Source organism: Bufo gargarizans, chromosome 3 (assembly GCF_014858855.1).
Source record: "Bufo gargarizans isolate SCDJY-AF-19 chromosome 3, ASM1485885v1, whole genome shotgun sequence".
NCBI lineage: Eukaryota > Metazoa > Chordata > Amphibia > Anura > Bufonidae > Bufo > Bufo gargarizans.
Window position 1 is genome coordinate 123588070 of NC_058082.1, and position 22822 is coordinate 123610891.

The 22822-nt window shown below is 40.2% G+C and overlaps 1 protein-coding gene across 1 annotated transcript in view; it reads left to right on the forward strand.

Moving 5' to 3' along the window:
- GDF11 (growth differentiation factor 11) overlaps positions 1 to 19670 on the forward strand; it is a 158484-nt gene extending 138814 nt beyond the window's left edge. The window contains exons 2-3 of the mRNA XM_044286639.1: positions 16745 to 17118; positions 17845 to 19670. Coding sequence (XP_044142574.1) covers positions 16745 to 17118; positions 17845 to 18225 — 755 coding nt within the window. The 3' untranslated portion in view covers positions 18226 to 19670. The remainder of the gene's footprint in view (positions 1 to 16744; positions 17119 to 17844) is intronic.
- The last annotated feature ends 3152 nt before the right edge of the window (positions 19671 to 22822 follow it).

Sequence of the window (22822 nt, forward strand, 5' to 3'; positions counted from 1 at the left end):
ATCCTGACCCATTCATTTCATATTGTGCATTTTTTGGCTACTCTGGCCATATAGAAGTAAATTGGGCTTGCATGAAAAAATGGAAGGCATCCGGATGCAATCAGGATGCAGTATGTTTTTCACTTATTTTTGCTAAGAGATGTAGATTGTTGTTCTTCATTTTTTTTCATGCTTGTGAAAAACACATGCAATCAAGATACAAACCAGACAGAAAGAACACACACAGTGAATGCAATCGCAAACAAAACTGATTGAACTTGCTTGTAAAATCATCAGTTTTTTCCTGAACAGATCCTGACACAATCCGTATTGTTCATGTGAAAGAGGCCTAACAGGAAATACAAATACATCTATATTATAAATTATGTGATATCCATACAGACAAAACAAATGGGCCCTCGTGCCTCAACATGTGTTTTGCCATGACTTCTGAAGAGGGGGAATAACCAGGGACTATCTAATCTAATGATTATAACTGACAGCTGGGGACGGAACCAATGGTGGCAAATTTCATATGTCTCCTAAAGATCACCGGTCCTACACTTGGTCCTACACTCGGACATGCTGGAATCATCTAAAATGTTCGGAAGTGTAGGACTGTCAGTCTTTAGGAGACGCATGCAATTTGCCACTATTGGTTCCATCCACAGTTGTAAGTTATAATCATTACATACCTGCACCTGCATACTTGTGTTTTATTTTTCTGGTTATTCCCCTGGAAGAAGCAATGGCAAAACACGTGTTAGGCTGTGAGGCATTTGTTTGGTCTTTGTGGATGACACTTCATTTATATTATAGATGGATTTCTATTTTCTGTTATTTTTGTGAGTTATCTCTACTTGATATGTTCTTTCTAATCCGATACTACTGCTGCAGTAACCTGTATGGGCTTGGTTTGTAAATTGTAATACATTTTGGATTTGTAATAAAAGGTGAAGTCTAGCTTCTAAAATGAATTTTATTTCATGCTGTTAAAACTTTCCATAAACTATGTAGGGTACACGGTCTACGCATTTCGGACCACACAATCCTGGTCCTTACTCATGACAATAGTACCATTTGCCCCTACTTCTTATACAGTTGTGTTCAAAATAATAGCAGTGTGTTTAAAAAATTAAATAAAGTTTTAAATCCTTCTAATAGCCTTTATTTCCATACACACAAATGCATTGGGAACACTACACATTCTATTCCAAATCAAAACATGAAGAAAAATATATAAAATTTGTGTTGTTCTTCTAAAAGAAATTGAAGAAAAGTGAATATTAGGCTGTTAAAAAAAGTGTTTATATTCTTCTTTACAAACTCAAACGTTCACTATATAAACTGAAAAGTGTTTGAAGATTTTGCTTTCCTTTGAATCACTTAACTGATATTTAGTTGTATAACCACTGTTTCTGAGAACTGCTGTACATCTGTGTTGCATGGAGTCAACCAACCTCTGGCACGTATGAACAGGCATTCCAGCCCAAGATGATTGGACTACATTCCACAGATCTTCTCTATTTCTTGGTTTTGCCTCAGAAACTAAATTTTTTATGTCACCGCACAAGTTTTCTCTTGGATTAAGATCCGGGGATTGGGCTGGCCACTCCATAACGTCAATCTTGTTGATCTGGAACCAAGATGTTGCACGTTTACTGGTGTGTTTGGGGTCGTTGTCTTGTTGAAACACCCATTTCAAGGGCATTTCCTCTTCAGCATAAGGGAGCATCACCTCTTCAAGTATTCTGATGTTTTCAAACTGATCCATGATCCCTAGTATGCGATAAATAGGCCCAACACCATCATTTGAGAAACATCCCCATATCATGATGCTTGCGCCACCATGCTTCACTGTCTTCACAGTGTACTGTGGCTTGAATTCAGTGTTTGTGGATCGTCTGACAAACGTTCCGGCCACTAGACATAAAAAGAACAATCTTACTTTCATCAGTCCACAAAATGTTTCGCCATTTCTCTTTAGGCCAGTCAATGTGCTGTTTGGCAAATTGTAACCTCTTCAGCACATGTCTTTTTTTCAACAGTGGGACTTTGCGGGGGCTTCTTGCAGATAGCTTGGCTTCACATAGGCATCTTCTAAATGTAACAGTACTCACAGGTAACTTTAGACCTTCTTTTTAGCATCCTGGAGCTGATTGTTGGCTAAGTCCTTGCCATCTTAGCTATTCTATCCATTTGAATGCTAGTTTTTCTCTTTCTTCCACGTCTTTCAGGTTTTGGTTGCCATTTTAAAGCATTTGCGATCATTTTAGCTGAGCAGCCTATCATTTTCTGCACTTGTTTACATGTTTTCCCCTCTCCAATAAACTTTTTAATCAAGGTACGCTGTTCTTCTGAACAATGTCTGGAACGACCCATTTTCCTCAGAATTTCAGAGACAAATGCACTGTAACCAGCATTTACAACATTTGTTGCCTTCCTTCCTTAAAAAAGGGCAATAATTGCCAATGGTTTTTTTAAAGAATGGATGACCTCACTAACTGAACTCCACACTGCTAATATTTTGAACATGCCCCTTACAATTAGTGATTTAATTACACAGAATCAGCAGCATGCATGTCATAACTGTTGGGTCTGTTGGATTTTTATTACTCTACTACACCTGCTAGTAAATTATTTGCCATGTAAAAATATAATTTCTACCAAAAACAGTGATTGATCAGGTTAGTGATGTCTGACTGCTATTATTTTGAACACAACTGTATATCCCCGTCACACCTGTCCAAAAGGATTTTGGTGTCACATGATTTTTTGTAGTGGGGTAATTAATAATACCTGGAAAAAATCCCATAGGATTTTATACATTGTGTACCAGAAAAAAGGAAAAAAACAAAAACAAAAAACATATTAATACATGTTCCACAAAGACACAATATAATTTTTTTTTTTCTTTAGAGACAAATAGCATGAAACATCAGTGATATTGCAGGATTAAATCATACTTTTTGTTGAGGCCAGTGGGAAAACAAGTTCCTAATTCAAACATCCAGAAAGCTTCTCGACTGAGAAGCTTTCTTCTATGGTCACCGCCCCTGACAGGTGGGGTTACTCTCTCCAATCCCTGAACCATAAGTGATGCAGTATTCCCATCATGAACCACAGCAAAGTGCAGACTTGCCGCAGACACATTGCGAGTTTAGCAATGCGGCACATAAGATATATGCTTCCGTACTCTTGTTTTTTATTGAATTCGTTGTGCCTTTATATGTGGGGTATTTATACTGCCCTGGCATTTTAGGGGCCCTAAAGCGTGAGAAGAAGTCTGGAATCCAAATGTCTAAAAATGCCCTCCTAAAAGGTACTCATTGGAATTTGGGCCCCTTTGCGGACCTAGGCTGCAAAAAGTGTCACACATGTGGTATCACCGTACTCAGGAGAAGTAGGGCAATGTGTTTTGGGGTGTATTATTACATATAACCATACTGTGTGTGAGAAATATTTCTGTAAATGAGAACTTTAAAAAAAAAATTATACAAAGTTGTCAATTTACAGATATTTCTCTCACCCAGCATGGGTATATGTAAAAATACACCCCAAAACACATTGCCCTACTTCTTCTGAGTACGGTGATACCACATGTGTGACACTTTTTTGCAGCCAAGATGCGCAAAGGGGCCCAAATTCCAATGAGTACCTTTAGGATTTCACAGGGCATTTTTACGCATTTGGATTCCGTGAGGGGTATGGTGAGTTCATGTAATATTTTATTTTTTGTCACAAGTTAGTGGAATATGAGACTTTGTAATAAAAAACAAAAAAAATCAATTTCCGCTAACTTGTGCCAAAAAAAATTATATTCTATGAACTCGCCATGCCCCTCAAAAGTGATCTTTATAGGGCCGCAGCGATTTTACGGTGTTTTTGCAGTGATCAGAAAAAATAAATTCTGTCACTACAGTGGGGCGGACTGAACATTTTTTGTAGAGCCTATAGAACTATTGCGGACAAGAAAAGGCATTTTATATATAGTTCTGGCAATGTGCGGATCCGCAAACTGCAGAAAGCACATTGCCGGTGTCCGTGTTTTGCGGATCCGCAAAACACATACGGACGTCTGAATGGAGCCTTACAGGGGGGTGATCAATGACAGGGGGGTGATCAGGGAGTCTATATGGGGTGATCAGGGGTTAATAAGTGACAGGGGGGTGTAGTGTAGTGTGGTGATTGGTGCTACTTACAGAGCTGCCTGTGTGCTCTGGTGGTCGATCCAAGCAAAAGGGACCACCAGAGGACCAGGTAGCAGGTATATTAGACGCTGTTAACAAAACAGCGTCTAATATACCTTTTTGAGGTTAAAAAAAAATCACATCTACAACCTGCCAGATAATGATCGAATGACCCTAGTCACAGAGGTCGCTGCAATATGCCGCTCTGAAATCTCTGCGGTATGGCGTGACCTACACTCTATTGCCACCCGGGTGGGGACCCTGGAGAAGGATCACAAAGTTATGCGGTCCTGTGTCTCTCAACTCCATACTTCAATCTCCTCACAGGCAGTAGGGCTTTGTGACTTGCAGCGCCATTTGGAGGACTTAGACAACCAAGGGAGGAGGAACAATATTAGGATCCGTGGCCTCCCTGAGCCCAAGGGGGAGAAGGATATACAGTACAAGGAACTTTAGACATGCTCTTCAACAAAATTGTGGGGACCCCCTGTCCCATTCTACTAAGCTGGACAGGGCTCATAGAGCTCTTCGGCACAAAGGATCCACCTCCCAACCGAGGGACATTATTTGCTGCGTCCATGACTTCACCCTAAAAGAGGCGATCATGATGAAAGCCAGAGACTTCCGATTTCTGGATTTTCAATGGACCCCGGTCCAACTTTTCCAGGACTTGTCATGGATCACACTGCAGAAACGACACCATCTTTTCCCCCTATTGGACCCCCTGAGGGACTATAAGATCCCGTACCGCTGGGGGTTCCCCTTTGCCCTAATTTGTCCGGGTAAACGGTTGCACTGTGGTCCTACGCTCCTACGCTGACCTGGACCCATTCTGTGCCGCATTGGACTTGCCAGTACCCGACCTCCCTGACTGGGAGATTGCCATAACATCCCTGCCACCCGCCTGGCAGACGACGAGAAGCCATAAGAGGCGTCGTCTACCCTCGCCCAAAGTGCCACCTGCGGATCCTGGAGGAATGTCCCCTTCAGCAAGATCGTCGCTTCCCAAACCCGGAGTCTCCCTATCGCTGATGGCCTAGTCAGCGCATCCGGACATTCTCGATAGCCTTTCTTTTGGGGACTCAACTGTTATCGCCCGCTCGGGGCCTAGAAAGTTATACTGGTGGCGTAGACGCCGCCTATTGGCCAAGATTGTTTTCTTTTCTTCTTACTGTTCTTGAATTATTGGTCTTGCTAAGGTTACCCCCTGCCCCTTCTCTCGGGATGTGACTGGTTCGGTCCCCAGACAGCGGGATTGAGTAAGTCCGTCCTTCTGGCGGTTGGCCCAGTGGGATCAGTCCCTTTTCAGACTTTGTTAGTCTGTTCAATGAGAGTTAATTGTTTGTCTACGTCTACATTTTCCTATCTTTTATCATTTTATACCCTTTTTTCTCCTCTCCTCCCTCTCTCCCTCCATGTCTTTCTCTTGCTTCCTCCTTTTTCCTCTTCTCTTACCCCACAAAGAGTAGCCTGGAAGAAGCCTCCCCCCCCCCCCCCCAGAGTGATCACCCCCCTGCTCTATTGATACTACTATCGCAGCTGGTAAGACACCTTTTTACTCTACTTTACCCTAATGGTTAGGTGTGTCACCTTAAATGTTATGGGGCTGGGCTCCAATGCCAAAAGGCGCTTGGTGCTCCGGGAGCTCCGCAACCTAAGGGCAGACGTGTCCTTTCTCCAAGAGACCCACTTCGACCAGATAAGATCTTTTAGTTTTGCCAAGCACCACTACCCCAACGCTTTCCTATCTAATCACAGGCGTCGAAAGGCAGGAGTTGCCATATTGCTGTCGGCCTCTTGCTCCATCTCAGTATCCTCCTCTCACATAGAGCCAGCGGGCCACTATGTAATTCAAGAAGGGATTTATCAAGGTTGCCCTATCGTGCTCTGTAATGTGTATGCCCCCAACACCTCTCAGCTTCCGTTTCTGCATTGAGTACTATGTAAACTTCAAGGTCTGCCTCCAGCGGCATGGTTCCTGGGTGAAGATTTTAATATGCTTTTTTCCGAGTATGCAGATCAATTGTCCCTCCTCTCTACCTCCCCACCCTCGACCCATTGTCGCCAGGCTAGGAATTTTCGCAGCACGATTCAGCGTTTTGGCCTTTGCGACCTCTGCATAGTGGATAACCCCTTGAGTCGAATGTTCACCTGCCATCCCTCCCCCTCCCATAAATTACACACTCGGATAGATCTTTTATTTGGCAACGCTCTGATCTTAAAGATGATGTGTGACGTTTCCATTGGACTTATCTTCTGGTCAGATCACGCCCCCGTCACCCTCACCCTTTCCCAGCCTGTAACACAGCGCACCTGTCACTGCTGCCTAAATGACTCCCGAATGAAATCTCCATCCACCTGTGTGGACATTGAGGGGTGCATACGAACGTTCTTCAGCGAAAACACCGGCTCGGTCTCGTCCCAGGCCGTGCTTTGGAAAGCCCATAAGGCAGTAGTTAGAGGCCAGTGTATTGCACTGGTCTCGTGACTTAAAAAACACAGAAGACTTCGGGTTCGGGAGCTCACGGCTCAAATTAACTTGCTACAATCCCGATTGAGCTTTAAGCCAAGCCTTTCCCTCCTCAGGGAGTTAGTGGAGGCCCACAAAAAACTGAAGGATGCCTCCATTTATAATGTGGAACCCATGCTGCTCTACTCCAAGCAGAGATATTATGAGAAGGGAAACAAAGCCCACACCATTTTGGCCCATCAGCTACAGGACTCTGCAAACGTACTCCCCAGGTGGTGAAAGACACAACTGGCGGCCCCCAATACCATCCTGAAGCGATAGCCCAATGCTTTTGTGATTATTACTCTAAATGATATAACCTTGCCAGCAAACACCCGCACACTCCACTGCTACCCCACATACGGGATTACCTATCCTCTTGTAAATTGCCCAGGCTCTCCCTGGAGGTGGCTGCCTCCCTGAACAGCCCCATATCAGCTGAGGAACTAGGGGACGTGATTAAAACTCTCCCACCAGGCAAATCCCCAGGACCTGATGGGTTCACAGACCTGTACTACAAAACGTTTCAATCAGAACTCTCCCCTCGCCTCCTGGTCTTACTTAACTTGTTTTTACTAGGTTCCCCAATCCCGTCGTCCATGCTGTCATCCCACATTGTAGTCATCCACAAGACAGGTAAAGAGCCTCAGAATTGTGCTAACTATAGACCGATCGCCCTTCTTAACACAGATTTTAAAATCTTTACTCGCATTCTCACTTGAATGTGTGGCTCCCCACGCTGATTCATAAAGATCAGGTGGGGTTTATCCCTTACCATCAAGGTGGAGATAACACTCGCCGGGTAATTAATTTAATTGACGTGACGACTCGCATTGCGACCCCCACAGTAGTTTTAAGTCTTGACGCAGAGAAGGCCTTCGACCGGCTCAACTGGTCCTTCTTATTCAAAACCCTTCGAACCTACTGTATCACGGGACCCTTTTTACAAGCCATTTTAAGCCTCTACTCTGCCCCCTCGGTGCTTATCAGGCTGCCTTTCTGCTCCACTCCGTTTAATATTTCTAATGGAACGCATCAGGGTGGCCCACTCTCACCGTTTATCTTTGCACTATGTATAGAACCCCTGGCAGCACACATATGGCTGAACCCTGACATCCAGGGACTTAAAGTATGGGACAAGGAATCCAAGATTTCCCTTTATGCGGACGATGTCTTCCATGATCTCCTTCCTTTATAATCCAGCTATCCCCTCCAGCTTAACCACTTCTATGGTCCAGGTTTGGTCATCGTTGGGTCTCTTTTTCTTAGTGGACATTGTAAAAGCTGCTACTTTGACACTTAAATCCCTTTGCGCAGCTCCAGGAGCAGTCGAAAATACAGACGACTGAGAGATTCCACTATCTCCAGGTTCGTCATTATGTGAGTACTGCTTTTGGTTCACTTAAGGTGTCACTCCCTACTCCATTTAAGCATCTATGCCGATTAGGCACCGGAACAAGGGGACTGATTTCCCTTATCTACCGCCTCTTGGCCACGTGTGCGGAGGGCGAGATCCCCCACCATGCGTACATGGATAAATGGGCCTCTGCCCTCGGATCACCTCTTTCTCGCAGTGCAGACTATATGGAACAGGGCAGCCAAATGCTCTATTTGCATCACGTATAAGGAGACTGGTATCATACTCATGCTCTCCTACATTGTATAAACCCCACTGTTCCATCTGTCTGCTGGCGGTGCTTGAACAATGTAGGCTCCTTGTACCACATTTTCTGGATTTGCCCTAGCATTACCCAATTTTGTGAAGAGTTAAAAAATGTGGCTCACTCCCTTTTTGGATGCCCTATACCGCTGGACCCAAAGATCTACCTACTCAACTTACCACCACCGGGGCTGCGCAAGTACTCTTCCATACTGTTCCTCTACCTATGTACTGCAGCTAAAACCTTGATCACTAAATCCTGGAAACAGACTACCCCTCCCACCAAGTCCACGCTACTGGCCAGGGTCCATGACTTCAGGTCCATGGACTATCTCACGGCGTTCTGGCTTCCAATGGACACCTACTTGACATCGCCCTAAGAACCTTTCACCCCCCATCATCCCTGTTCTTACTTTCCCCCATCCACCCCTTTCCCTTTGTGTTCTGTCAGTTGTCTTATCCCGTGTCCTGAGTTTTTTGTGATACATTATTAGACATATTCATGGTATTTGCAGACCGCAAAAAAACGGAACTGTCGTGTGCATGAGGCCTAACTATAATTATTACTATTTGCCAAATGCCAGAATAATGAGAGAGTGAATGTTTTAAGGCATTTTTATCACTTTTACAATGTCAAAAGTTTGCATACACTAAGATTACTATGCCTTTAAACCAGGCATGTCCAAACTGCGGCCCTCCAGCTGTTGCAAAACTACAACTCCCAGCATGCCTGGATAGCTTGCAGCTATTAGGGCATGCTGGGAGTTGTAGTTTTGCAACAGCTGGAGGGCCGCAGTTTGGACATGCCTGCTTTAAACAATTCTGAACTGCCCATATGATGATGTTATGTGTTTGGAAGCTTCTGTTAGGTTTGTTGGCAACATCTGAATTAATTAGCGACACACCTGTGAATGTATGTAAATTCACACCTGAAACACACTGCTGCTTTGTGTAGCATCTTGGGAAAGTCTAAAGAAATAAGCCAATATATCAGGAAGAGAATTGTGCTGGACTTGCACAAGTCTGGCTCAACCTTAGGTGCAATTTCAAGATACCTGAAGGTGCCTTTTTCATCTGTACAAACAATTATATGCAAGTAGAAACAAGAAGGGAATGTCCAGTCATCATACTGCTTAAGAACACCATCCCAGATGTGAAACACGGGGGTGGCAGCATCATGTTGTGGGGTTCTTTTGCTGCAGGAGGGACTGGTGCACTTCACAAAATAGATGGCATCATGAGGAAAGAAGGTTATGTGGAAATACTGAAGCAACATCTCAAGACATCAGCCAGGAAGTTAAAGCTTGGGCAGAAATGGGTCTTCCAAATGGACAATGACCCGAAGCATACTGTCATACTGGTTACAAAGTGACTTAAGGATAACAAAGTCAATGTTTTGGAGTGGCCATCACAAAGCCCCGATCTCAACCCTATTGAAAATGTATGGGCAAAGCTGAAAATGCAGGTGCGAGCAAGGCTACCAACAAACATAGCTTAGTTACGGCAGTTTTGTCAGGATTAATGGGCCCAAATTCCGACCAACTATTGTTAGAAGCTTGTGGAAGGATATCCAAAACGTTTGACCAAAGTCATACAGTTTAAGGGCAATGGTACCAAATATTAATGAAATGTATGTAAACTTTAGACTTTGCAGAAAGTAATAAAAATGCCTTAAAACATTCTCTCATATTATTCTGGCATTTGGCAAATAATAATAATTATGGTAATTCTAATTGACCAAAAACAGGAAAGGTTTATTCTGATTTCATGTCAGATATTGAGAAAACATGCATTTCTGTCTTTTTATATAGTGTATGTAAACTTCTGGTTTTAACTGTATATAGACACATACATAGTATTAGCACATTGGCCACTAGAGCTAACAGAATAAGATAGCTCTCACTTTTCTGCTTTCCTTTGTAGTATCAGATATAGATGAGACAGCTCAAGAATTCCACAGCTGGCAGGATGCAGATGTGGAATTCTAGTTCTGTCTCATCATTTTTATAGTTATTAATCCCAGGCATATTAAAGGGGTTCTCCGGGAATTAAGAAAATGAAAATACTGAAATATTATTTTATTATAAATATAATCTCAAATACATTTTATTAGTTATAATGTCTGGGCGGCAATCATCAGGGGAAACAAAATGGCCGCTGTCCCATCAGTTCACACAAAACCTGTCCTGATCACACAGGAGGACAAGTTACTTTACAGCACTGAGCTAAAGAGCTGCCTCATCCTCCTCTCTGATCTACTTGTCAGAGATTCTGATTCTGAATACAGATAAGAACTTTAGCTGAATGTCTGGGGAATTTAGTTCATGAGGAGACATGAAGTACAGAGAGGATGGACAGGACAGACTGTGGAAATGTGGGGCTGTGGTAATGGAGACCGTAAACAAGAGCTGCAGCTCATTAGCCACACCTCACCCTCCTCTCATGTCTCCTCATCTTCTCCATTCCCAGAGAGATTCACCTGTATTCAGGATCATGATTCCTGACAAGCAGAGCAGAGAGGAGGATGAGGCAGCTCTTTACCTCAGGGCTCTAAAGTAACTTGTCCTCTTGTGTGATTAGGACAGGTTTTGTGTGTACTAATAGGACCGCGGCCATTTTATTTCACCTAATGATTGCTCCCCAGACAAAACAAGCCATTCTAAGTAATGAAAGGTATTTGTGAATATATTTATTATAAAGTAATATTTAAGTATTCTAATTTTATTATTCCTGATGAACCCCTTTAACCATAAAAATGAAGTAGCAACGGAGCCAAATTCTAGGAACTTCTTTTATTGTGGCCAAAGTAACATACAGGAAAACAATAACATTTTGACCTTAAAGGGGTTGTCTGAGATAATTACCAATCTAGAACATTCTGTACCAGTTTGTAACTTGTCTTGTTCATGCTTGTTGCAATTGTCTGTATTATGTATGTATATCCATTTTCATATGTACAGCGCCATGGAATGAATGGTACTGTAATAATGAATAATAATAACATGCCCTTGATTGTTCTAAAATTAAAAATTGCGCTCTACTTACCGTTTTCTCCAGAGCCATGCTCTATGCCAGGGGTCAGCAATCTCTGGCACTCCAGCTGTTGTGAAACTACAACTCCTAGTATTCTTTATTCTCTTCTTATGGAAGTTCTGAGAACAGCAGAGCAAGTGTGCATGCTAAGAGTTGTAGTTTCACAACAACTGGAGTGCCGAAGGTTGCTGAACCCTGTTCTTTGCCATTAGTCCGGCCAATGTCTGTTTACAAACTGCAACGGTGACATGCAGGTGTACGGCATGTAACCAATGCAGCCATTTTTTGGCCTCAGCAGTATACTGGCCATCTTTACACAGACAAAACGGAAAACTATAGATAATTCACAAAGATGATAAGTAATATATGTCAGTAGCTCACATGCAAAATTGACGGTAAACTGTAAAATGGTTGTAATTACAAGCACATTGCCTCTTTTTATATATATTTTTTGGATTGTCCAAGATTTTTACATAAGTTTGTCTACTCTCATAGATCACTAAAACATTATTTAAACAACAGCTCATTTTATGATGATACATTCCCTTTAATATAACCCTTGGATTCTGTATTACATTTTTGTCTTTGCATGGTCAGGCAAGGAAACATATCACATAAATTACATTTTACACTTCAAAATATAAATTCTGAAAAGAGCAATGATCTGAGTTACTGCATCAAGCTTAATTTCATTTATGCTGAAGTTTTATTCAAATGAGATGACCCCTTGTCAAGAATCACGCAGTACATTTCCAAAATAAATTGAATTATACAAAGTATTTTCCTGTTTACATGGAACTTTTTCAGTATGCTGCTTGTTGCCTTATGTTTTTCATTTAGCAAATAAAATATTGTAACCATGCTCATAAAAATCATAATGTCAACATATGCAGGAATTCTTCGAAATTGACTTGGTTACCATATTTGTTATTAACATGCAATAGAAAAACAAGGACAAAAAAATGCATTAAATAGTTATATGATGATGGTAAAATATATTTCTTCTGAATTTATTTGAAATGAAAGGCGTAAACTTATAGAACATATTATTGAAGCCTTGTGTGCATCACTGAAAACCGAGAGAAGTAGATGGACACACAGGAGAGATAGTTCACTGATTGTTATAAAGTAGAAATCAAAGACTGGAAGAAACATTTTGAAAAATGGGAGGTGAAATCAGATTGCTGTGAGAAATTGCTCCACTTTTGAAGTATTAGGCTCACTACATCTCCCCAAATCTCTTTATAAGTCTTGGTGGAGAATGCAGTTCAAAGATCATCTGTACATTTGGACCCCATTCAGAATGCGGTTACAAATTAAAATGGAGACCATTGACTGTGAGCTATGAACTTTATGTTGTCTTGGACTTTATATTTGCTTTTATACCCAGAAGTATTAGATTGAGTACTGCCACAGCAGAATAGTTATACATTGTAGGGGAGAACCTTGCTACTTTAGTAGATCTAGTAGCATGATATCTCATTTGAACTCCTGACAGTATTTAATGAATTGAACTGGACTTGTGCTTATAATATAATTGTAGGCATACACTCTCTCTGTCCCACTTGAGAGCCACAGTACTGTGTAGATGTCTCATAGTAAATAAATGAAAAATCCAAGTATATGATCTCTTAATATTTCTCATGGCATGTAAGAAGCTATTGGTGGGTGCAAGCCTGGGCCTCCTCAATTTCCCGAATTGAAGTGGAATAGTGATATATGGAGCACCCTAACCCTTCCAAGTACCCTTATGAAGAGGTTTGTAACTGGAAATCTAAAGCACAATTCTTTAGCCAAAGGTCCAATGATTATGATTAAAATATCTTCTTACATGTTGTTGGGATTTGTGTTTGATATTTAGTGGTGCTTATGATTTCACCTCTACTTGCATTGGATTATAATCTATATCTGGAAAATGTTCATTATACAGGGTTAAACAAAAAACAACTGTTAATTCTTGGCATTTGACCAAAGCTGCATTTTTAGCTTGCACAGTTTCTACAAGGAAGTATATATAATGCTTCTGACCAATCAAAAGACTCAAATATAGAGCAACAGTATAAAGTACACCTCCCTACTTTTCAGACGGTCAAGGAGGGACACTTTTGGTTCATTGTGTGAAAGATAAATTTTTCCTGCATATCTATACACTTCCATAGTTTTCTCTTATGAAATAGAGCAAAAATAATCTGAATATAAAAATTTCTAAAATCCCAATTGCATCAAATAATGAAATAACATACAAGATGGGCTTGAATATACAGAGAGGAACCAGACAAACACTTTCTGCGTCAATATTGTGAATATAATAATGCAAATGTACATCTCAGATCAAAATGAGGGACATTTAAGGAGCAAAGAGGGACAGAAGGACTTGGGTCAAAAAGAGGGACACTTGGGAGGTCTGGTATAGAGTGTGCTATTAAGAAGCCAACCTGTCATAAGCATTCTTTCCTGCCCCTCTTCCTATCTTCCTTCCCTTACCCCCGTCTTTCTTCCCTCGCTTCTTTCCCTCTTCCTTCATTTTTTCCCACTACTTTCCTTAATCTACAAATTCATATTGTTTTGTCTCCATACCTTTTCAATTTTTCCACTATTTCTTCAGTGTCCTTGCTTTTTTTTCTGCATTTCACTGTGTTATTCTCTTCTCTCTTGCTATATTTTTTACAGTACCTCTCCACTTTCAAACTTCATGCTTTCTTTTATACCTATTTCCTCTTTGTGTACTTTCTATCTTTTCTTTTGTATTACTATTTCATTTTTTTTACAATTTTATACTGTACGCTCTACATTTCTATTTCTGTTCTTCCCCTCCCTCACTTTCCTTCTCTTCTTGTCTTTGGTTCTCTGGGCTTTGATGAGTTGATTGTTTGGCTTGGCTCCATACTGGAGGAATTCTGGCTCTGTTCCCCTGTGTTCATTACTCCTCGGGGAGCTCTGAAATGGCCTGCTGCACCAGAAACTTTATTAGAAACAGATGTCCCTCCGTCTGTCCCTCGGGGCTCCGTCTCTTGAAGAACTGGTGCCACTAAGATCCCTGCCATAGAAAAATAAGGAGGGAGATTTGGAGAAACAAGACTGAGGGGGGAGAGTGATTGCAGAAGCTGGATAAATAAGAAAAAGTAAAGGTTATTAAATAGGTGAAATACGTCAGTATCCCTTACGTAATGTAAAGATTCTAAAAAGCAAAGCGTGTAATAAAGCTATGTTCATTCATACAGGCGTCTTAACCCTGCCCATTTTATTGCATGGACAACAGTAGAGGATGCATTTTCTCATTTTTTATTAACAGTTTGTTCATGCCTGTCATGCTCTGTTTAACCTTTATAGAGATAAACTGTTCTAAATCATTGCCCTGGCTTCAGGATGCAGAAACTTTGATAATTTTGGAAAAGGCCTAAAGCCAGCTCCAGCTCCAATACATTCCAAGCCTCTGGGTTATTAAAAAAGCTTTAGACAACTGTTTACTTGTATGCGCAGTATTACTTTTGCTGCAACCAGTGTCAGGAAATGTTGTGCTATATTACTTTGATTGTTGAAGTACACTGATTTTACTGTGTGTATATATATATATATATATATATATATATATCCTATTAATTGTGCATTACAATTGCAATGATTTTACTTTTTCTCCTGAATAACTAGGCTATATATAAGAACTTTATAGAACTGTATCCCCATATTGAACACACATGCTCCCAGCACACCTTCTGCCCACAAAAAAACATATAGAACGCTGTTCCTCTTTGCTGTAATTTCTAGGTTTCACAGCCATCTTCACCACAATGTGACTAAACTTATACTGAGCTGGAAGGTCAACCAGACAAACTAGTCACATGCCACTCGTAGACAAGACCAATTACTACTTCTTCCACCCTAACTGTTTCCAATAAAAATATAAAAGTATGGAAACCTTTATAAGACCCCTCATAGGAAATGGAACAAAATATCAACAAAGTCTATATTAGTAAGTGTTATATAATCATCTTACATACACATTGGTCAAGCATAGCCAGAAAGTGACCAATCCCTTTAAGCATTATACCATATGTAGGTGCCAAGATGTAGCTTGGTAAGAATCCTATAAAGGCTTTTAGAGTATTCTATGTGGTCTTAGGTACCCCTTTCTAGGTTCTGATGGTACGCTGGTTAAGAAATACTGGCTAAGAGCCTATTAGTGCCCTTAATCCTTGAAACCTTGAGTCCATTGCTATGGCAGTGGTTTGCTCCCTTTCACTTACAAAGCAATGTCAAACTAATTGTTGAATTTATGACAGTCGATATAACCAGTTGATAACACAATGTGGTCTAACAAAATGTCCACTTAATAGTTAGAACCATAAAGATGTGTCTGCCAGGCATTGTGTATCGTATACATTCCCCCCCGTTGTACTTTATTTAAAAGTCATGTCTCTTGAATTGGCTGTCATGTCATAATAGAAAAAATTATATATAAGTTCGTATCTATGGTCTCACCTGCAGTTTATTTTCCTCAGATCTTGCTTCATGGTTGACTTTTAGCTCATTTTCTTTGGGGCAGATCTATGATCTGTGACTACAGCTTAGCTACAATGTCTACAGAGAGTCTAAGGTAGTCCAAGAGACACCTCTCGACTCGTCATTAGTTCAGGCTGATGCTGTTTCCCTCCTCCTGCAGCTCTGCCTCCTCTAATTGACTGTTGTGTATAAACAAGCCTGACAAACAAGCTCATGGGGAAGTCAGTGCATAAAGTGCTGATTTCTATTACATCAGGGGCAAAATTATTATAAAACTCAGATTAGAAGACAATGAATGTAATATTTATGAGCTAATGTACTATGAAAAATCTATTTTTGACAGTATTTTCTGGTGGTTTTTGTTTTGATGTTTTATTTTTTTTATGGGGCTTGGTAGTTTGTGGGATCCTTGGGAATATGTATAGGAATTTGAATGAGAACTCCAACCTAAAGCTGCAAAGTGAACTTAGGGTGGAGATACCAGTTTTCAATTCCTGAGGACCCTGCTGCTCAGATGTCTTCTCTCTTCTGGGTTTCAGGAGGATCTCCCCACCCCTCCATGCTTCTACCTGATGACAAGTCCTGTAGATATTTTTGAGTATTGTTGCATTTGTTAACTAACAGTAACAATTAGTTTTGGTCTGAAGTCTGATACTTCATATTGTATAAAGAACAAAAAAAATATTGTAAACATCTGCATCATTATGTAAATTAGATTTCTTGTATGTTTGGAAGTCCTTTAAAATACCAATTAATATGTCTGAATGCAGTTCCTTTAGAGAAACAATGTGCTGAATGTCATAGATTACATTTTTTTTTTAAAATAGGAGCATTTTAATATTCTCATTTCTACTCTCTCTCTTCTCTCTACAGCGGACCCGGTAGTGAGAGTGGATGGAAACCCTCACTGCTGTTATTTTAACTTCAGCCCAAAAATTATGTTCACCAAGGTAGTAAAAGCCCAATTATGGGTTTACCTACGACCTGTGCAGCACACCTCCACTGTCTACCTGCAGATTCTGCGCCTGAAGCCTGTAACAGAAGAAGGCAGCAAGCACATTCGTATTAGATCTCTGAAGATTGACTTACATTCACGTTCAGGCCATTGGCAAAGTATTGATTTTAAGCATGTTTTACAAAACTGGTTCAAGCAGCCACACAACAACTGGGGTATTGAGATTAATGCCTTTGATCCCAATGGAAATGATCTTGCTGTTACTTCACTTGGACCTGGAGCAGAAGGCCTGGTGGGTATTATTTCTTATAGTTTGCAAAAAATATGTAAAATCATATTAATAATTTTATAATAATAATTTATTACATTATATTATATATAAAATAGCTTTCATATAAGATAATACAAATATATCAATATAGAAAATGCATTTATAATAATAATAATAATATATTTAAACACCTTGTTACTACCTTTGACATCTTATTCACCCAGAATTACGTAAGTAGAAGAAGTCCAGTATTCGAACATCCATAAAATCCATATAATTTTATTTTGTCATCTTAAGACCAGAAAACGCAGACTAAATGCACTGCCTATGCTTTCTGGGTCTAAACAGCAGGACCCTTACTCATGGCTTCATAAGTAAGGGTCATACTGACTAGACTCGTAATGCATAGGAAGTGCATTTGTACTGCACTTTCTGGTTTTAAGATAACTATAAAAATTTTATGGAATTTATGAATGTTCGAATGCTGGTCTTTTTCTACTTACATCATTCAGATAATAATAATAATTTACCATAAGTATTCTGCCAAATGTTTATCCATCTGAAAGTACCTCAGGTGCTATCACCGCAGTCCTAACATGGCACTAAGGAAGGTGATATGTATTGAACTGTTGTATTAGTCCAAGCATTTCAAACTGTTCAGAAAATTACATGATAGGAAACGTTACTTTTAATCTTCTCTTTTTTTCACACTGCTTTATTTTCAAGCATGTTTTTTTTCCTATACAGCACCCCTTTATGGAATTGCGTGTTATGGAGAACAACAAGCGATCTAGGCGAAACTTGGGCCTTGACTGTGATGAGCACTCTACTGAGTCACGTTGCTGTCGCTACCCGCTTACTGTGGACTTTGAGGCCTTTGGCTGGGACTGGATTATTGCTCCCAAACGCTACAAAGCCAACTACTGTTCTGGCCAGTGCGAGTACATGTTCATGCAAAAGTACCCCCACACTCACCTGGTCCAACAAGCAAATCCACGGGGGTCTGCCGGTCCTTGCTGTACTCCTACCAAAATGTCCCCCATTAATATGTTGTATTTTAATGACAAACAACAAATTATTTATGGCAAGATCCCTGGAATGGTTGTAGATCGTTGTGGATGCTCTTAAGACGTTGGCTCTCTGTCCTCTAACTACTCATATTCAACTCTTTTCTTTCTCTCAAGGCTACAAGCAGACCAAAATTTGGTATTGGGGATAGCGTAGTATTTATGCTACCATTCCCTTTATCTAAACCTAGTTAAACCACTAGAGATTTGACACTTTTATGTCTTATTTCTGCCTTTAGTTAAGCTCTTGCAATGACTGCTATCGTCTTTACACCTGGCTAATATGGCATTTCAGTGTTTGGGCCTATTCCTATGTGATTACGAGGAGGAGAAGCTAGTGGCAGCTCAAATCATGATGTGTCATATTGTACTATTATTTAGGCAGCTTACAGTGAAAGCTAATCTTTTTCATTGTGCAAAGCTGCAAATTTAAGGGGTTTGAAGGGGAAATATTTGCTTTGACGATTTTTTTTATCATTTCTTGCAAGTTGTTGGTTGCAAAATGGGGCTGAAAAGATCTGTTTTGCACTTGACAACTGTCTATTGCATTACACATTTTCTCAGAAGTGCATTGCATGGATTGCTTTGCACTTTACATTCTACCCACTTCCATAACTGCCTTCAAATCACTGGAAATTCCCTCCTACCTTTAAATTTTTGCAACGCTTCCCTTAAAGGGAGACTCCTGAGGAATATTCTCTGGAGGTTGCCTGTATCTACTGCTCTGTGCAATACAAAAGGCAAAGCATAAGCTAAATAAAGAATTCCTTGTAAGTTTCCACTTCTGGCTAATCATGTAATGTCTTTATCCTTTCCCCAGTCATATGCCATATGTAGCATATGCACCAGGAATCCTGTTTGAAAATCGGTGGCAAAGGTCTGGTTCCACAATCAATAGGATAAACTTAAAACTTGAAAATATATTATACTAGAAAGATACTTTGCCCATAAATGTTTTGTGCTTAGCCTGGATTTTCTTCCTATAGGAGTCCAGTGAGTATGAAATGACAAGGAATCATGGTGTTAATGCTTCTCAGGGATTGGGCTAACATCAGATTTGAGTGAAGTTCTTGTTTATCATGCTTTGTAGGACTATGTGATCTAGAGACCACTCATTCCCACTTTTGATCTATCATAACAAGAAAAGTTGCCGTTATTTCAATCCACTTGCACTCATCACTCATCCTTAGTTTTTCTGAACTGAGTTTGTTGTATGTCTAGCTTTATTAAATAGGGCTCCCAAAAATGATAAACCAGGGCACCCATATTACCTGAAGTCACCCAATACCTTTAAGTTGCATTAATACAAAATGTTCTTGGTACCCATCCATACTTGCACTTCTATCGTGGGTATTTTAGGACACTGTGGGAAAACAATCATTCCTTTTAGGCAATGTGTGGCAATAAATGAAATGGAAATAAATGGGAGCTGTCCATGTCAACCTCTGTTTGCACCTACCGTAAATGAAAGTATCTTGTAATTTTGACTTCAGTCCAAAATCCCCTATGAACAGACTTTTTTGTCCAAAATCTATAATATATATATATATATACATATATATATATATATATATATATATATATATACACAGTTGCAAGAAAAAGTATGTGAACCCTTCGGAATGATATGGATTTCTGCACAAATTGGTCATAAAATGTGATCTGATCTTCATCTAAGTCACAACAATAGACAATCACAGTCTGCTTAAACTAATAACACACAAAGAATTATATGTTGCCATGTTTTTATTGAACACACCATGTAAACATTCACAGTTCAGGTGGAAAAAGTATGTGAACCCTTGGATTTAATAACTGGTTGAACCACCTTTGGCAGCAATAACTTCAATCAAACATTTCCTGGATTTGCAGATCAGACATGCACAATGGTCAGGAGTAATTCTTGACCATTCCTCTTTACAGAACTGTTTCAGTTCAGCAATATTCTTGGGATGTCTGGTGTGAATCGCTTTCTTGAGGTCATGCCACAGCATCTCAATCGGGTTGAGGTCAGGACTCTGACTGGGCCACTCCAGAAGGCGTATTTTTTTCTGTTTAAGCCATTCTGTTGTTGATTTACTTCTATGCTTTGGATCATTGTCCTGTTGCAACACCCATCTTCTGTTGAGCTTCAGCTGGTGGACAGATGGCCTTAAGTTCTCCTACAAAATGTCTTGATAAACTTGGGAATTCATTTTTCCTTCGATGACAGCAATCCGTCTAGGCCCTGACGCAGCAAAGCAGCCCCAAGCCATGATGCCCCCACCACTATACTTCACAGTTGGGATGAGGTTTCGATGTTGGTGTGCTGTGCCTCTTTTTCTCCACACATAGTGTTGTGTGTTTCTTCCAAACAACTCAACTTTGGCTTCATCTGTCCACAGAATAGTTTGCCAGTACTGCTGTGGGACATACAGGTGCTTTTGTGCAAACTGTAAACGTGCAGCAATGTTTTTTTTGGACAGCAGTGGCTTCCTCTGTGGTATCCTCCCATGAAATCCATTCTTGTTTAGTGTTTTACGTATCGTAGATTCGCTAACAGGGATGTTAGCATATGCCAGAGACTTTTGTAAGTCTTTAGATGACACTCTAGGATTCTTCTTCATCTCATTGAGCAGTCTGAGCTGTACTCTTGCAGTCATCTGTACAGGACGGCCACTCCTAGGGAGAGTAGCAGCAGTGCTGAACTTTCTCAATTTATAGACAATTTGTCTTACCGTGGACTGATGAACAGCAAGGCTTTTGGAGATACTTTTATAACCCTTTCCAGCTTTATGCAAGTCAACAATTCTTAATCGTAGGTCTTCTGAGAGCTCTTTTGTGCGAGGCATCATTCACATCAGGCAATGCTTCTTGTGAAAAGCAAACCCAGAACTGGTGTGTGTTTTTTATAGGGCAGGGCAGCTGTAACCAACACCTCCAATCTCATCTCATTGATTGGACTCCAGTTGGCTGACACCTCACTCCAATTAGCTCTTGGAGATGTCATTAGTCTAGGGGTTCACATACTTTTTCCAACTGTACTGTGAATGTTTACATGGTGTGTTCAAAAAAACATGGTAACAGTTAATTCTTTGTGTGTTATTAGTTTAAGCAGACTGTGATTGTCTATTGTTGTGACTTAGATGAAGATCAGATCACATTTTATGACCAATTTGTGCAGAAATCCATATAATTCCAAAGGGTTCACATACTTTTTCTTGCAACTGTATATATATATATATTTACTGCAACATTTCATCCCGATTTCCGGATTTAAAATGTAATAGCTTTAAATGATGGTGACATTTTAAATTTTTACTAACAGGAAGAGATGAGTCAGAATCAAATACGTTCTGGAAACTTTTACATTTGCAATGTTCAGAAACCATGATTAAAACTCAACTGGTTAAATTTTTAAGCCGTTTTAGCCATTTGTTCCATGATTAGAACATTTTAGATCCAGAGGAACAAATGCACTGTAAATCTAATATCAGCAATAGCATTTGAAATAATAGTAGCTTTTTGGAAGAGACATTCTTCATTGTATTTCATACTTCAGAAACATAGAAAAGAAAATCATGGACTTCAGTTTGTTTTTGAGACATGTACGATGGATATTTTTTTAGCATCAGAGGTCCAAAGGATCTTTTTTTTTTTTATTATTTTGGGTAGGGGTGGTCAATGGCACCATTTGCACTATAGAAGGTCTTTGGACCAGTGGAAGAAGAGATGCCATTTTTTGTGTTCCTGTTTAGTCTCCAACAGGCTCCAGACTTGAAGGGATGGGTTGTCCAGATGCTGTAAAATTCTCTATAGGAGGCATTGCACTGTAAACACCCACATGCATCAGATTTGAACATCCAGGACTACTAGAGGTAGTCCCTTCCAAGCTGGGACTGTCCATCATTTATATGTGTATGTTTACCTGTGTGAGTGGGAACAGTTTGTAGAAGGTATGTAGAGTGGAAAAGCTGGAAGGGGATTGTCTGACATTAGAACGCCAAGAAAACAAACTAACGCCTACTTTAGGGGTGACAATGTCCTTATGCCAAATGCTAATTAAGCCGTGTGTTGCTGTGCAAGCCTCCACAAACTTTAATGGACTATATCTATCACAAACTTGACTTGGCTGTAATTCCTGAACAGTTGTTTGCAGCTTCAAGCTACAATATAACCATTATTACTATCATTACCTGATGTTCTCGTAACTACATGCAAAAGCAAACACCATTTACTGCACTCGCATTTGTTGGCTGGATACTCTAACAGATGGATCTTCTGCCAGCTCTTTGAAAAGAAGATGCAAGGACGATTTTGTTTTCTCTGTTGACCTGCCAAAATGACACTGCCCAATGTCACTGTCATTTTTAATGACAGATGCTCTGATGAAGGAACCTGTGTTTACCAGTGGGACACTACATTTTTTGCCTTATCAATGTGTATAAATTTATGTATGATTTGAGAACGTATGTTTCTCCATAAAAAATTGTGCCCAAGAGCTGGGCAGACATGGCTTATGGTTTGTCTATATTGGGTAGGGAGGGATGTTTTATGTCTATTGCTACTCCTTTGTTCTGGAGCTTATCCATAAAATGGAGTAAACTTGGTGCTGTGATTTATATTCCTGTAAACATGACTCCTTTTCCACACAAACAATGTTTAGATTCAATGTATAA